This window comes from Corvus moneduloides, chromosome 6 (genome assembly GCF_009650955.1).
Source record: "Corvus moneduloides isolate bCorMon1 chromosome 6, bCorMon1.pri, whole genome shotgun sequence".
Lineage (NCBI taxonomy): Eukaryota > Metazoa > Chordata > Aves > Passeriformes > Corvidae > Corvus > Corvus moneduloides.
Window position 1 is genome coordinate 25,261,229 of NC_045481.1, and position 17,077 is coordinate 25,278,305.

A 17,077-nucleotide genomic window follows, 5' to 3' on the forward strand; every position below is an offset into this window, starting at 1 on the left:
AGAGTACTCTGACAAACCTCGTAGTTTGATTTAACAAAAACCCTGCTGCAACCAGAAGAGTCAAATCTTCGAACAACATATAGAAATGTAAAAAGGTGAAGGCGCAACCAGAAAAGCCCAGCTGAACCAAGGGCGGTAATCCGATGCACTGAAATAAACACTGGGGTGCTTCCCCTCATGAAGGAGCACACAGAGCAGCCGCTTCCGTAAGAGCGCCGGCCACGCGCCCGCGCGGGCAGCCCCGGGACAGGACCGCCCCGGGACAGGGCCGCCTCGGGACAGGGCCGCCTCGGGACAGGGCCGCCTCGGGACAGGGCAGCCCCGGGACAAGCCCGCCCCGGGACAAGCCCGCCCCGGGACAGGACAGCCCCGAAACAGCGCAGCCCCGGGACAGGCCCTCCCGGGGCACGGCCGAGGCTGAGGGAGCGCCGTGCCCGGCCGGGACCGCGCGCCCCCACATTGGCTGCCATTGGCTGCCGCGCCTGTCCATCAGCGGGCGAGGCGGGGCCAGCGCCAGGCGTTCGTCATCGCGGGGCGACGGCGCGGCCGTGGCCAGGCCTGGCGTCATGGCGGCGGCGGTGCCCGGCCCGCTCCTGCCCGGCGGCCGCGCTCCGGAGGTCGACCCTGCGGCCTCTGAGGTAGCGAGCAGCGCCCTGCGCTGTCTGGTCGGGCTGGCGGGGCAGGTGAGTGAGGGGCGGGCGGAGGGAGAGGCCCAGGGCGGAGCTGGCTTGGGCGCCGCGCCCGCTTCACATCACCTCGCCTCGGGGGTCCGCGCAGAGCTGGCTCCTGCTTCTTCCCGGCTTGCGGGGCCCTTGTGGGCTCCAGGAACGGAGCTGCAGAGGACATAAGTTTGCCACAAACAAGGGAGCTGCCTCGCTTCTGGAGGTTGTTCGCTCCCGCCTGGCTTCTGCCAAGGCTGGAGCAGCGGTGCCGTCTGCCTCTCCCTCCGGCCGGGGCAGCCCCAGGGTGCGTGGCTGCTGCTGCTGCTCCTGCTGCTGCTGCTTCTCCTGCTTCTCTCCCGCAGCCGGCACCGTCCCTTTGCCTCGGAGTGACGGGACGTCGCGTGTCACTTTATAGTTTAACAGATGATCTCTTCCATAGGAAATGCAATTTGCTTAATTGCTGTATCTTAATTAATTACTCGGAATTGAAAAGCTACTGAAAGCTTACAGTGCATTAAGCCAAAATAAATTATCAGGAGCTTGAAGTTAGCCCTGCCTTGGTAATAATGTACTATGAAACCCACAGTGTATCTGAGCGTCAGAATTTTTAGAGGTGCTTTGCTTTGTGGTACTTAAGTTGAAGCACATACTTCATGTTTAGTAATGTCTATGAATTGTGTAACAGATATTATGGTAGGCCTTTGTCAGGAGAAGGTTTTAGTAATAATTTAATTATTGCTACAAATAATTTACAGATTAATTTTCCACTATGGAAACATATATGTAGTTCTGTGAAGGCAGTAGAAGCACACTCTTACTTCAAAAGTTAGCAGTTGGAAGGTTTGGGGCCAGATGATGAGCAATATCTGCAGGAGCTAGTGTAACTTAATGTATGTTTGGTACAGAAATGGGCTCTTAGATGCCGAGGCAGTTTAGGAGTAGCTGCTGGCTGATCTGAAATTATTTTTTAGAGTGTTTCACCTCTCATCTATGTAGAACTCTTATTATATTTGCTTCTCACCTCCAAGTCTGCTAACAAATGTCTCTGTTTTCAAACAAAAGGCAAGCAAAATTAAGGGCATGATAATTCAGGCACTTACTTAAGAGTTCAGTTTTCCTATCTCTATAAAGTGATTAAAAACTACAGTGCCTTTTGGACAGGAGCACAGTGCTAAACAGTGTAATGTTCAGACACAGCTGACTCAGGATTACTGAGGCATGAAAACTATCTATTGAGGTTTAAAGGCCCCGTAATTCTTCCTGGTGAAAATTCTGAATGTGATCAATGAAGAGCTAGTGACTGTCAGCTTATCTAGATGTAAGGACAACGCTATGAATGACAGTATTACAACACGTCAGAGAAAAGCTGAAACTTCTGTATTTATGAAAAACACAAAGGAGACTAAAGGGAAAGTTTCCTAAGCTCTTAACTAGGGCATTCATCACAAGTTTAATTAATTGTTTCTAAACCTACATTAAAATTTATTTTTCTGTCTTGTTTTCAGTAGCTTAATTTTTTTCCAAAGCTGTCTCTACAACTAGCCTCTCACTGGACAGATCCAAGTGATTTTTAAAAATGACTGGGTGTGCACAGACAGTTGTGAGAAAACCGTTTAGAGTTGCCACATCCCCTCAGTAGAGTTACAGTACCTATGGTGCAGAGTATAATTCTCTTGATTGGTGTTTGGAGTGTCTTCTTTCCATGACAACAGACCCATTTTACTGTCCAGTGCAATGAGCTAGAAGGATCTGGTTGCTCCATCTTAGCTGTGAAAGTCCTCTTCATTGCTCAGTTATGATCCTTTCCAGTTAAGTTACACACTTGTCTGCCAGTGCTTGAGTTCTGACAGATTTAACTTCTGTGTTTTACCCCCTTACTGATTCTAGCAAACTATCTTGCATTTTTGACTGAAACTACTGATTCCCCGTTTCCCTTTTACAGAGATGAGTGAACATGTGGCAGATTGCTAGCAGTCACAGTTTGTGATTCATCATAGTAGTTTAAGTTGGATTTATGCTAGTAAGTTGGGCTGTAAGCAGGAATATTTCTGACACAGGAGTTTTTTTACTGGAGCAATCAATGGCGTGACCAGGAGGACATCTGACAATGGCAACTCTTAAAACCAATATAGCTGATCCTGAAAAGTTCTTTAAGATTCAAGTAATAGGCAGTGTTAACATAAAACTAATTTTAAAGGGCTGAAATTACTTATGATCCTGTAAATTGCTGCAGAATAGGCTGTGGACTTGTAATCAGACAAAGGCTTTGAAGTTATCAAAACACTAAATTTATAAATCTCTTTGTCACAGTTTTACTAAGTAATAGATGTGAAAGACTGAGAACTTACTCTCTTGTATTAGAAACCTTTGTTGATGCAAGAGGGGTTTATTCTTTTATTTAAAAGCAGTGTCTGTGAGTTAAAGTATCACTGGCTTCTAAGTTAGAAGTTCTGTTGCTTTTTGTGCATTGAACCACCTGGACAGGAGTTGTCCATTATGATACGAAGGCACACATAAGCTTATTCTTTTTGAAAAAGGAGGATTATTAGGAAATTGCAGTAGCACTTCTATTTTGTTTCATTCGGGTTGCTTAATCTACACCTTTCTTACACTGTCAGTAAACTGTAATATAGGAGATGTTGCTCTAGAAACTTTGGGCAGAAATGCGTGCTTCAGATGATCACATATGCACAGTGGCTTAATTCCTAAAGTAAATTTTATTCCTACTAAATTCTAAATACATTCTTTAGTCTTGTACAAGACTAGTATATCCTAGAACATTACTTTTCCTACGTCCTGTGTACTTAGCGTAACTACTAAACAGGCATAACTGTGTGAAAATGAGCTAAAATACGTTATATATCTAGTTAGACTGTCTCCTTTGCTATGTAATTTGGGAATTAACCCTGAATGTAACAAGGCTGATCTTCAACTAGAGAAGGAAGGTTCAGGTTTATAGCTCTTTACAAAACTCTGTTAATGCTGGGATTTGAAACTAACATGGGGACAGCTTGTCATCCACTGCTTTGTCTTCAGAGTGATGGAGGCATTCTTGTGTTCAGTTCTCAGTGTTTCCTCATACACTTCGTGGTGGCTTCAGGACACAAGTGCATATGCATTTGTGTTCTTGTTCATAATACTTGATGCTGGTATGAAGTTAAATATCTTTAGACCGTGACTTAAAGGTCACCTTTGGTCATCTTCCTGAGGTACCTTTTTCTATTTCCACCCCCACTTTTTTTTTTTTTTTAAATGGAAGGAGTGAGGGATAGATGTGGCAAATATACATATGAATTGGGAATTCAGTGTTGCAAGCAGAGTACATGTAGGTCCTCTTGATTTCAAACAAGAATTTATCTGTATTTAGAGTTTGGGGTATCACTTGCAGGATGTTTGGTTGGAGAACAACCTACTTAACTTGGGAGATGAAAGTGAGCACTACTTTAAGATCTTGAGAAGAGCTTTAGTGTAACAAAAAGGGCAAAGTTAGGTGTGAAAGTGTGTTAGTTCATCAGAGATTATTGACAATCAGCTTTGTATTAGTGTATTTTTAGCTTATAGAAGATACATAGTTCTTTTAAATAATACTTCAAATTCATTATGTATGTTTTTCTTTATTGCCTTGGGAGTTAAATATTGCAATTCCTTGGCAGTGAAAATAGACTGTGGCAATTGTTAATTTCAATACAAATGTATATACAGGAAAATAGTGTGATTTGAAAATAGGTTTAATAGTGGTGCTGTGTAATCTAGAGTTTGTTAAATCTTGAGATTTTCAAAAATGTTTATTTTTATGCACTTATTTTTAAAATAAAGCTTCCTTTGGATTAGCAGCAAGTAAAAATTCAAGAATGTGGCATGGTGTTACATCAGACATGGGTCATGAAGGCATAGATAGTCTTGCAATCTTGGAATAAAATACATGAACTTAAAGGAGACTGCTATCCTGGGTCATGTTTCTTCGTACTGGTGGTTCTAGTATCCACTAAAAGAAAAGATGGTGTGAGCGATTAACATGAACAATATGCTTTCATACAAGAATTAATGTAATAAATCCAAGGACTGAATTAATACAATGAAAGCATGATGAGTTAGTAAGGAAATTTTAGTTTTAGAATATATTCTACAAATACTAATTTACTGAGAATATGATAGCTGCTTGCACTATAATTGATAGCAAATCTTTCCAATGTTCTCATCTAAAAGTGGGGTGGATCTATATGAGACTGAGCATAATTGTTGTCTTGTAGAAGTCTTGTATACTTTTTGATGTTAATACAGATAATATAATTTTTATTGTGTTTGTTTTGCCCTGTTGAAGCTTAATCTTGGAGACGATATTGTGAAAGTTGTAATCGATTGAGCAAAGCTTCAGAGCACATCAGCCCTTCAGCCAGCGTTGCTGTTTAGTGCACTTCAGCAGCATATTTTATGTTTACAGGTAAATATTTCATGGGACACATTTGACTTCAAAAAAGTGATCAACAACTAAAAGTAGTTATCTCTGCTGTAAAATTTCAGTAATTTTGATCTTATGTTGCTGTGTTCAACAAAAAAGGAATGCAGAAGTGTTAAATGCTTGGGATTCCACTATGCTCCATAGGTACTCACACTTACGGATTTTTCAGATTAGTGGTGGGAATAGCCACTGTAGGTGAGCAGGCTGAATAAATGCAGCCTCATTGATTTCTAGACTTGCATTGTAAATGTGATACATTTCCATCTATGGTGGGTTATAATTAAGCAATAAGACACGGCAGGTGTGTGTCATGCTACGATAATGATTCCATGCGTTGGGTGAGTTTTGAGGCTCATAGAGTGCTTTTCAGTGGTTCAAGAAGTGGCTTATCCCAGCATGACACATCCTGGAGTGTCTTACTGCAATTAAATATATTTTCAGCGTAGGTTTTTTTTTTAAAAGAGTAATTTCTTTGACATTAATGTCTCATCTTGCCAAGTAGCCAGTCACCATTACTGTCATTTCTTTTAACTATTTGAAACTTTCCAACCCTGCCAAAAGTAATTTAGTTGCATGGCAGGGAGGGTGAGCAGTTTGTCAGCTGGTAACTGAACAGTGTTTTGACCTTGATAGTTCATATGTAAAAGATGGGGGTTTGAGTACTACTATTTTGCTTCAGCTAGTCAGTGAATTATTGGAGGTGCATAGTACTGAGAGGATGAAAAAGGAAGTTTCTGTATTTTCTTGTCTGTAGGTAAAAGAAAGACCCTTTGTTTTCCAGAAATCCGCCAAATCTTTGGTGTGATGAACAGAAAGAGAAAATATGCAAGATAAAAGCGAATAAAATTTACGTCTAATATGTAAGAACACTGCAAGTAGGAATTTGATTCCATTTCAGAAAATGCTAAAAATCATGTTGTCTTTTAAAAAATTAAAGTTATTTATAGAGAGAAATACGCCTTGAAATTCAGACTAGATAAAACTGATAGAAATTAAAAAGAGACAGGGACATGTACCAAGGTTTAGATGTTACATCGTACATAAGAGTTATTGCAGTAAAATAAGCATTTTTCCTGCTACAAATGTCAGTGCCTTTTCTCATTTAATTTCATGACCTAAGTAGGTAATCAACCGTGTCAAGCAAAGCATGTGTTCATGATAATGCCTATGTATTTCATGTCTGTGTTCTCTCATTCACTTGGGCAACTACGGTTTCAAGTGGAGAATGTAGTGCTGTGGTGATAAAGTAAAGGCTTTACAGTGTAAGAGCACTGGATTTCATGTTAAGGAGGAAAAATACTAAGCCTTACTGTTCTGAGTAGGCATTTGAATGACATGTTAATTAAGTGGCATTGATGCCAGTGACTGAAGCTTTGATTTAGCTAGTAACACAGGACTATGGGCAGATTTTCACAGAAATTTGGGAGTTTTCAAACTTCTAAAAGACACAGGTCAAAAAGGTCAGAACTGTGGTGTGCACAATATTTGGAACTTCTTTTTAATCTTATTACTGTGTTCTGTCAGAGGAAGATGTTGTAATTCCCAAAATTATTTCCATTGGTCTGGTTGGAAATTGTAATAGTGCTTGTCTTCTTGGCTTTGAGACTTTGGGACTTTATTTTTTTAACCCTAACATACTGTTTTCTTTGTTCAGCCTCTCTTAGAAAAACTACAGTCATTGATCAAAGAGGAAAATATAGGCCATGTTGAACCTGCAGGTAAAACAGAAAGTCAAACAAGTTTAGATGTTTATGATGGTAACAGTCAGACTGAAGAAAAGTATGGAAGTTATGACTTGAGAGATCTGAAGGATGCTCATTTTCATTTTGATCCAGAAGTGGTCCAAATAAAAGCTGGAAAAGCAGAAGTAAGTGATTTACGTGAATTTGAAAACAGAAAAATGAAAGACCTTTCTAAATTTTAAATTTAAAGAATGAAATAGATACATGCCATCATGTTTGTTACCTGCAGATTGACAGGCGGATATCAGCTTTCATCGAGAGGAAACAAGCCGAGATCAATGAAAATAATGTCAGGGAATTTTGCAATGTTATTGATTGTAATCAAGGTAACTGGCTAGCCAGACTTTAATCTTCATAGGAATTTAAGTTGTGTGGGGGTTTTTTGTTTAATTTTTTTTATTTTCCAAAAGCACTAATCTGTATTTAAAACTGAACTTTCTCTTAAGAGTAACTTTATTTTAAAATTTAGAACTTGAATGTGTACTTCAGATGTCAGATAGAAAAACAAAGTAGTCACTGTATGACAACGTTTAAGGCATTCCATACAGAAAAATTGTATCTCTTACTGTGTTAATTTTAAGAGCTGCTATCTTAGTTCATATGGTTTTGTAGCTATTGTTCCCTGTGTTTTAACTAGATATTCCTCCAAAGTAAATGGAATTGCAGTTCAGAAATGTCTTGTAAATTGCATATTCAAATTGAAGTTAATTTAATGCTAGTTAAATTACAAAGAAGTATTTTTACAATGAATTTGAATTACTAGCTACTTGAAATGACCTTTTTTTTTTTTTTTAACATTGCTCACATTGTTGGTGTTTTTCATACACCAACTAGTACAATTGGCTGTATCTGTAACCAATCTTAAATCCATCTGGTAGACTGGATCCCCTTTACAGGATCAGTAACTGTAGCCAAATGGATTTTTGAAGTTAAGACAGTTTTATATATGTAAACTACATAAGTAGTATAGAGATACCTTCTAAGTACCTGTGAGCCCACATGTGCATTGTCCCTGTGAGGTACTTACGCTCTTAGAGATCAAAGCTTATTGTTCAGTAAGCTTCTTAGAGAGTTTAACTGCTTGAATGTTAGTTGGAATGTAAGGATATATGAAGTTTAGTAGAATATGCTAGAAAGTAAAACACTGTTTCCCAAAATTGTTAATTAAGTACAGAAGAAATGATGATAAGACCTGTCTCATTGTTCAGGCATAATAAAATATATGTAAAGCTTTGGTGTATATGAACAGAGATTAATATAAACATTAGAATAAATTAAGGTGGTCCATACTATAGGTTTCTATGGTTAAGCAAATGGAAGAATTCACATGGATCAGAATAAATGCAGGAAGGTTTAGGAAAGAGTGCTGATGAGTAAACTAGATCAGTCAAAAATAGAAGAGTTTCAGAAAAGGACATAAAACCAGAATAACAATGGTAAGCAGGAAAAAAGCTTCTGTACAGGAAGAAAGAAATAAGTTACAGAGAAATGCAGTGAAAAGTAAGAACCAAATAAATTTGGTCCTGACCCAGTAAATTTCTCTATACATACGTGCGCACATTAATACGAGTGACTTATCCAATTAAAACTAGTAGGTCCATGCAAGTGTGTGAAACTATTAGTGGGCAAGTGTTTATAGAATGAATTAAGTATTTCTGATTTTTTTTTTATTGTTTGAAGCATTTTAATTAGATTTGTTAAAAGCATCAAGGCTGATGGTGGTTAGAATATTTTCAATTATAAATACATAATTAGGACCTCACTTGTTATGTCATTATTTATTTAGAAAATAGCTGTGCCAGAACAGACGCAATTTTCACACCCTATCCTGGATTTAAAAGTCATATAAAGGGTAAGCAACTCTTTTAATACCCATTTAAGTGTCCAGATATGACTGCACTGATAAGTTTTTGATATCAAAACTTTTTATAGAATGCTCAAAAATGCAAACTTAACGTACTGATTTTTGACTCTAGTGAATACTTTTACATCTTCATTTATGTCTCCAAGGTTTTAAATCTAAATTAATGGTTAGGCACTAAAGACCAAAACAAAATAGCCTATTTTCATTGTCTGAAACGAAATGTGGAAAAGATAAAGGAGGACAGAGAAGCTGAACAATTCTTAGTTTTTCTTTAAGGTGAAGCCATCAATAAGGAAATGAGATTGAATAGGATTATCTTCTATTTTTCATTAATTGGAGTAAGTGTATTGAAATAGAATATAATTTGGGGACAGTGGAAGTTCTAAGACAGATTTATAAGAAGTGACATGCTGGGGAACGAGTTTATCACTGCACTAACTTTTGGAAAGGCATAAATAATATGGAAGCGATTGTCTAACAGAAGCTGTGTGTAAAATAGTGCTTGTTCATCTGCTACTCTCTAGGTATATGCAAGTTACCCTTCTTTAAAAACAAATTAAATACCCAAAATGAGAATGAAAGTAACCCTCTTCTCCATTTTTGAGAGTGATAATATTCAGTTATCCACTTAATATTGGTCCTAGAAACCAATAATTATTTTGAATTCTGTAATTCAGAATAATACTGTAAAGCACAATAATAAGTATTGGAAGGTATGGCGAGCTAAGAAGGAGATGGGGAAGTGAGTTCAATTTTAGAATCTTTCACACAGAACCTCTTTGAATAAGTCAGTGTTTTAAACTGAGTGTTAATTTGTAAGTTGGCAGCATGATACAGGAAAAAAGGGAAGTTTGCACTTCAAGGAACAGTTCATAACTGAAATGTGAAAAACACTTAGAAAGGAATTGGAAGTAAAACCAGCATAAATTAAAACAAGAATGTAGCATGTGGCCTTCATGAAGTATTGAGTAGGAAGGGTGTGTGTGTGTGTGTGTGCTTCAGCATCTGGAGTTGCCAGTATAGTCTTTAAATCTGCAGTACACTGCAGTAATTCTGTGAGGAGAACTTAAGAAATGACTGTGATTTAACAAGAAGTGATCAAAATCTCCTGATGAAGACATGGTCAGCACGGGTAAAAGATAGTCCCAAATGCAGCTGAAGAGTCACTAAAGCTTTTACTCAAATGACAAAAATTAGAAGTGAACTTCCTTGCTGAGGTTTGTATTGGTTCTTCCAGTTGTGTACCTCCCCTCATCTTCATATATTTATGATGCTTCCTGTAATATGAGGTCTGGCCTCTTCTTTGTGTTCACAAAAGCTCACATGTACAACTGCTGACATAGATACCTAGGTTTCTGCTGTTTATCAGCAGCTGATGACAAATTCTTGACACTGCCATTCTACATGAATGTATGAGTAATTCTTTTACTTTGCATATGTAAAATCCTAGGTTTTTGCTAGGTTTAGTTACTCCTGCAAAAAAATAGGAAAATGCTTTTACTTGAGCTTTTGATCTTAATGTTATGTGGAACCCTTCATATGCAAGACTTTCATGAAACTGATTTAACACAGGTTTTCATGCTTGAATACTTTGATTCTTTTAGTTAGATCTGCTTTGTGCGTCATGTGCATATATGTGAAATTTATTTTGTCTTTAAACAGTTTCTAGGGTAGTAAATACATATGGGCCTCAGACTAGATCTGAAGGAACGCATGGGCCCAGTCACAAAGCCAGTGTACCCGTGCATGATTGTGGAAACCAAGCTGTTGAGGAGAGATTGCAAAACATTGAAGCACACTTACGGTTACAAACAGGTTTGTATCGTGTTTTAATTTTGACATTGGTGTGCCATTTTATACTACAGTTATCATTACTGGGGTGGAACAGGGCAAGTCTATAAAAAATGATACTGTAAAAACAGTGGATAGATCCACTGAAGGGTTTAGTCACCCCAAGTACGACGGTCTGCTGTTTAGGGTTTTATGCCCAAAAACTAACCCAGATTTATGCCAAATTTGAGATGCTGAGTTAGTAAGTGTACCCATTATGTGGTGGCAAATAAGAGAGAGGCACATCAGAACAGGATTTAAAATAATACGGAGTATCTGGAGGTGGGGGTTCTCCGTAGCCACTGGAGTCCTGCCTTGAACCGCTGAACAGGAAAAGCTGAGCTTAGGTTGAAGGGCTGCTTCATGGACAACTTGTGGGCTGGTGGTAGAATCAACACAAAGGATGACCTGAAACCTTTTCCTAAAGATGGATGTTTCTTGAAATACATTTAGATGAAAAGCTTATTTCCCAGAATGTGGGAAGCTTGTTGTCACTACTTCCCTTTAGGCATGCAAACATGAGTCCATACCTTTCACTAAAATACATGCCATAGCCATCAGCCTAGTGACATTTTTTTAGGTAGTTGCTTTCCTCACCCCAACCCTAGTTTTCTATAATATAAATCAATGAGGAACTTAGGAATGAGAAATTAGTATTTTTTTTGAAAATTCTTTTCAAAGTAGAACAGAAACCTGATCTCCATCTGGTAAAGTGAATTTTCTACGCATGACACTATGGACACACTTGACTTTTTTGTCTTTTGAATACTGAATAGATGCCAATCCATTCTCTTAAAAATACTTGGAACATTGACTAGATTACTAGATTCCTGTGACTGTGTAGTGGATTAAAGTTCTCTGGCAGGAAGGAGAGTAAGATATGTGCAGATACTCGGAGGCAGCAGTCAGAGCTTGATGCTTAGCTGTGTAGCTGTCTCAAAAATAAGCTGGCTTTTGTGCATGGAAATAGAATTTGGAAGTGGCTGGTCAGCATTAGGGTTACAATGTGTAGTAGCTTTGGAGTTTGTGCATATGAGGGATAGTGATTGGAGGTAGCTAAGGAGGGGTCCTTGCTTCCAGGTTGTGCCTATAATAGGTGACATTATTTTGTTTGAAGGAATGGGTCAGCTAAACTATAATATAGGTTAAGAAGATGGAAGCATGCGACACCAGCTTAACTCCTGTTCAAATCAGCATTCATGGGGAACATCTCTGTATTATTTGATGCATACCCCAGCAGCTGTGCAAAAAATACTCATCTGAGCAGGTAACATGCCTCAGCTACCTGTTCCACCAGTTTTTGTTTCTGGCAACAGAAAGAGTTAATCTTGATTCACTGGCTGTTTTTCAGAACAGCTTCTAGTGCAGTATTGCTCTTTTCCCTTTACATTAAGAGAAAGCAATATTAAGAGTGAGAGGTGAGCCAATTTAATTAGTAGGTGCTGAGTGATGAGTAGAAAGCAGAACTGAAGGAGGGAAGCTACCTGCAAAATTGTTTCTTTGAAGGGATGAAATAGATGAATGGAAAAATACCTCCAAAACCCCACATTAGTGCTTATTTTGGTAGTTAGCAGAATAGAATTGTCTTGTTTAACAGACCCGGAAATAAAAGGAAATGGGTGTCAAAAAGGAAAAGCTTGCCAAGGCCTTGGTTGTCAACATGGTTCAGAACCAGACTATCATTTTAATTGGAATAGCCAGTACTTAGTTGTGATAGTTGTTTTATATAGTTATTTCATTATAGAATACTATGGAGTGCAAATAAGATGCTTGCTAAGGCTGATCTTTTGATCAGTTCTGTTTTTACATGGGGAAATGAGCCCAAGCTGCTGTAGTATAGATGAAAACAGCAAGTGGGTTGAGGTGGGATTTTTTTGGTGCTGTTGTTTCTGTGGTGTGAGTTGGTTTTGCTGTGGGCTTTTTTGTGAGGGTGGTTCTTGGGGGAGCTTTTTTGTTTGGTTATGGTTTTGATTTTTTTTTTTTCCAGAGCTCTGTTATTCAGTTCAATGCACACATTCCCCACTCCTGTTCTCCCATCTATGGTCAGGCAAATGCTGTTCTTTGTCAAGCACAACTCATACTTGTCCTCTAACCTCTGATGCTCAGTGGAGATTGTTCTGAAAGAAACCTATCTTAGATATCAAAGCTGAATTCATGTGTGGTCTGCCATCCCATCTGCTCTCTCCTAATGCTGGTGTCAGCTTTGAAGTGATAGCGTTTCATTTATGACCAATGTATTGTAAGAGTGATCATTAGTTGTTTCAGGGACCTTGTCTGACATATTTCAGCCAACTACATGAAGTTGTCTTACTGCTTTCATTGACTGCACTGGCTTATCAATCAGGTTTTATCCTGAATCATATTAATTATCCTTCCTTTTTATTATCCCATCCATTTATTTTGTTTCAGCTACTGGTTGATAGCTAATCTTGAAGAATGCAAATTTGAAACTTGCAATCTTCAGTTAAATAAGTTATTCAAGCACTTTTCCTGATTTCTTTGCATTACTACTGGTGTATTTAGGTGGTCCAGTACCAAGAGACATTTATCAGAGAATTAAGAAGCTTGAAGATAAAATCCTTGAGCTGGAAGGACTGTCTCCTGAATATTTTCAATCTGTAGTAAGAAATTTTCTCACCTTCTTTTGCCATACCTAAATGCGTTTTGGCCTTTTGTGCTTGAATCTTTGATGTACAGAGAAAAACTTAGAGGGCAGACACTTTTAATAAACAACTCTGGCTTGGTTAGTGGTTATATTACATGTGGATCATCTAACCAAGTTCATATTTACCTAATTTCTCACTCAAAAGAAGGATGTATCTGTTAGGAGAAAAACACTGCTGCCACCCAAGCTTAACTAATTTGTAAGAAATGTATAAGAGAGGTTGTATTTCTCCTCCCTGCCTTAAAATCTGAAGTGCTTCTTATGTCAAGAAAATTGACTGAAGCTTTGATTTTTGATAGAAATCATTAATGTCTTAAAACAACTAAAATCATTTGGTCTTCTGTACATGATCCGATTGATAATGCTATGCGAATACCTTCTAAATAGATGAGAGAGTAAACCCCTTAAAAATTCATTCATGTGATTCTGTGGCTTAGTTTTCTTAGTTTCTGGTTTTCAGGCAGAGCTCTGTCTCTGAATAGTACACCTTAACCTTAACTCACCAAAGGGTATTAGGACAAAGAAACATTAGTTGTTACTATATTAGGCTCTACTTGACTGTAGGAATTTCTTGTGTGTTATCTTGCTCTTCTTTCCCTATGTAACAGTAAGAATGTCTCTTTTATTGTTGAATGCATTTTAATTTGTATCTTCTTGCTTGAGAAGAGTCAGTAATCAAAAATCAATAGCAATATTACACATTTTTGTTTAATTTTTTAAATTTGTGTTGGAGACCAATAAAGTTCTTTATTTGTGAGGGTATTCCTTTAAGTGGCTGAAAACCAGAAGTTAAAACATACAATTTCATAAGCTGAAATTTCTATTGAAAGTGCTTTAGGTTCTCTAGAAGGAGGATCAGGGAAAAAATTGTGATGGTGGCAATAGTAGTATTGCACAGTAATTAGCACATTTTATCCAAAGTTTTGCATAAATATTGGTGTGGATATAGGCAAATTTTAGGGAGAAAAATATTGACAGTTTCAAAAGCTTAATTCTGTCTGAAGGAAGCTTCAGTTAAATTGATAGTTGTTGACTGCCAAGTGTGGAGAAGCTTCAACAGCTTCTGACTGCTCTCCAGTAGTATTTCTCATGATCCAAAGTACTTAATTATAAAAAAGGTTTCTTTAATCCATGGAATGGCAGTCAGTGTTTTTTTCTATACTTTAAAGACTCTTGACAATGTTGTTATAGAATTGTTTGTGGTCCTCTGTCAGTGCAACATTAAGTCTATTTTGATTATGTCTTTTCTTCAGAGCTGTTCTGGCAAGAGGAGAAAGATTCAATCTCCCCATGTAAGTGCTATTAATTCTTGTTCGTCTTAAGTTTAGGATGTTTTGAGTGGAAAGTTCTACGAAGCAAATATCTAAGTTCTCAGAAATAGCTGCATCAGTATTGGATAGCTTGCTGGTGAAGAGAGAGAGAAGGAGACAGAAAGCTAGTGGGTGTTACCATGAATCACATGGTCTTCTAAGAATATATACTAGGGTAAGTTAGTGTTTTCACCAGTTAGAAGGATGATAGAATAAAACAAATCAATAATTTTGTTAATCAAGCTGAAAGTAACAGGCAATTTCTGTATTCTGATCAGCCCTCTATTAATGTCATTCTGTTTTGTGGCTTAGTGGTTTTTGTTGATGTAAAAATTATTTTTCAATTTGCTTTACTGGTTTCTGAAAAGGCAAAATTAGAAATGGCTGGCTTGGCAAAAGTATTGCAGAAGGACCCAACATTATAGCAGGTAATATAGCAACAATATAGCAGATTCCTGTAATGACTTGCCATTTTCACAACACCATCACATAAGGGAATGCATTAGCCATGTACCTTAGCCACAAGAGAGAAGTTTTCATTGGTACAAGTGGGACCATGGCTGGAACCTTGTCTGCTCCTAGCTATCACCCTTGGAGACAGATGAACTGGGGAGAATGCTTAGGATGGGATGTGGGCCATCTGAGACTTGAGAAAGTAGGATCGTTTAGGAAAAGAAAGTCCTGCATAGGGTGAAATATTCTTATAAAAACCTGTCAGGTTAAGTGGCACAGAGGAGCTTGATGTTGGGCAGTAGGGAAAGAAAACCCTTCAGCTGTAAACTGAAGTCCTACAGAATCTAGGTAGTCTTATCCAGTGTTTTAACATAAAGGGATTTCTTAGGGTTTTTCATGAGCAGGCTAAACAAACATTTAATAGAAGTAGCACCAATATATTGATCCATGGTTAGGACTGTCTTTCTTGCAAGTTTATGTTCTTTTTCCTTTAAATATAAGTAGGCAAAGACTAGATTCAGACAATTCTGCAGAAGTAGATCTGTCACTTAGTGCAGTATGCAGTGACCTCAAGTATCAAGTGATAAGCCACTTCTCTAGCAATTACAAGATGTAAATTATTGTAATTTTTATTTTGTTCTTTTAGCAGAGCTATTCATTGGCTGAACTTGATGAAAAGATCAATGCTATAAAACAGGCATTACTGAGGAAAACAAAAGAAAGCAAGTCCAAGGAGTCTGAGCAACTTCTTCGATAAAAGTGTTTTCAGAATCCTCATCATGCTTTACACATGCCTAAACCATAGACCTGCGTAGTGTTCATCAGAGATGACTAGCAATGAAAACAAAGCATACATATATGCTCCTTTTGGATGATCTTGAAAGCTTTCTTTCCGAGTAACTTGTTTAAAAGCAGCCTTATTAATGAAATACTTGCTTTAAAATGAAGAACTTTTCAGGAATGTCATTCTAATAATCCATTCCCTTCTGTTATAAAGGAGGACTGCAGCATTGTTTGTATGTCAAAAGTCTTAACCTGCACACAAAACTACATCTCGTGTAATTCTTGGTGACTAAGTATTCCAAAGGACTATCTTTTGAATACTGTTCATGTAAGTAGTTTGCATAGACTTGTGAAATTAAATACTTCCTCAGAAATAAACTGACATGCAGAAAAAAATTACCAAAACCTTACAGAATGCATGCTTACCTGTGGGTTTTTTTCTGTGTTTGTCACTGTTTTCACAGCTGTTAGAAATGCAGCAAATTGCACTTCTGTGTGACAGGTGATTATGGAAATCCTGTATGTGTAAATATAAACAACCTTTCTTCACTTTCTCAGTGTCTTGTGGGAATTCACATTTCATAACCTGCTCAAAAACAAAGTATTCTAAAAACCATCCCAGGGGAGATTTTGAGGAGCATGCCAGCAAGGCACCAATTTCCTTTCCATATGCATGCTTACATGACTTTTGAAGCATGGATGCCAGCTGTGTAGTTTAAATTAAAGTCAGACCTTTGGCCACAAAGTGAAGTGAGATTGTGTTGTGACTTTTTGTTTGGTTTTGTTTGTTTGTTTTTTAATAAACTATTTTCTATTTATACAAGTTCTTTTATTTACTGTCTGTCATTATTTCAGTTTAGAAGAAAAGTAGCTGTTACAGAGGGAGTTTTAAATGCACTGCTCTGCTTACAGCAGTCATATTGTTGATGTCCCTGTATCAGTCTCTGTGACAGGTGTTATGAACAGTACTGACTGGACACAGCCTTTGAGTAATAGTAGACGTTTTCTGTGAACTCATCTTTTTATCCAGAATAACATTTGTTATAACAACTGCAGCTAATGTTTCTCTGCAGGTGAACCAGCAGAGATGAGAGGTAAAGCTGCTTGAGGTCTTGTCCTGGCTCCCGGAAGGACAACAGTATGGTAGTTGCCTCTAAGGTGCTTGTTGTCCTTCCCGGAAGAGATCTGAGTGCCTCAGATACAACAGGGGATACAAAGAGGTACTGTTGCAGTTGAAGATGGTTGTGTGTGTGCCACATACCAGGACACTATCCAGCAGAGACAACTTTAGTTACATGAGGCGTTGCCA

General features: G+C 38.0%; 1 protein-coding gene across 1 annotated transcript; it reads left to right on the forward strand.

Annotated features, from left to right (window-relative positions):
- The first annotated feature begins 528 nt into the window (after positions 1-528).
- On the forward strand, positions 529-16,595 carry MBIP (MAP3K12 binding inhibitory protein 1). Its single transcript, XM_032112543.1, is given in 9 exon segments — positions 529-683; positions 4,984-5,103; positions 6,776-6,988; positions 7,093-7,189; positions 8,650-8,715; positions 10,390-10,542; positions 13,081-13,178; positions 14,476-14,514; positions 15,632-16,595. Coding segments are annotated over 9 exon segments (1,014 nt in total). The 5' UTR covers positions 529-566; the 3' UTR covers positions 15,743-16,595.
- The last annotated feature ends 482 nt before the right edge of the window (positions 16,596-17,077 follow it).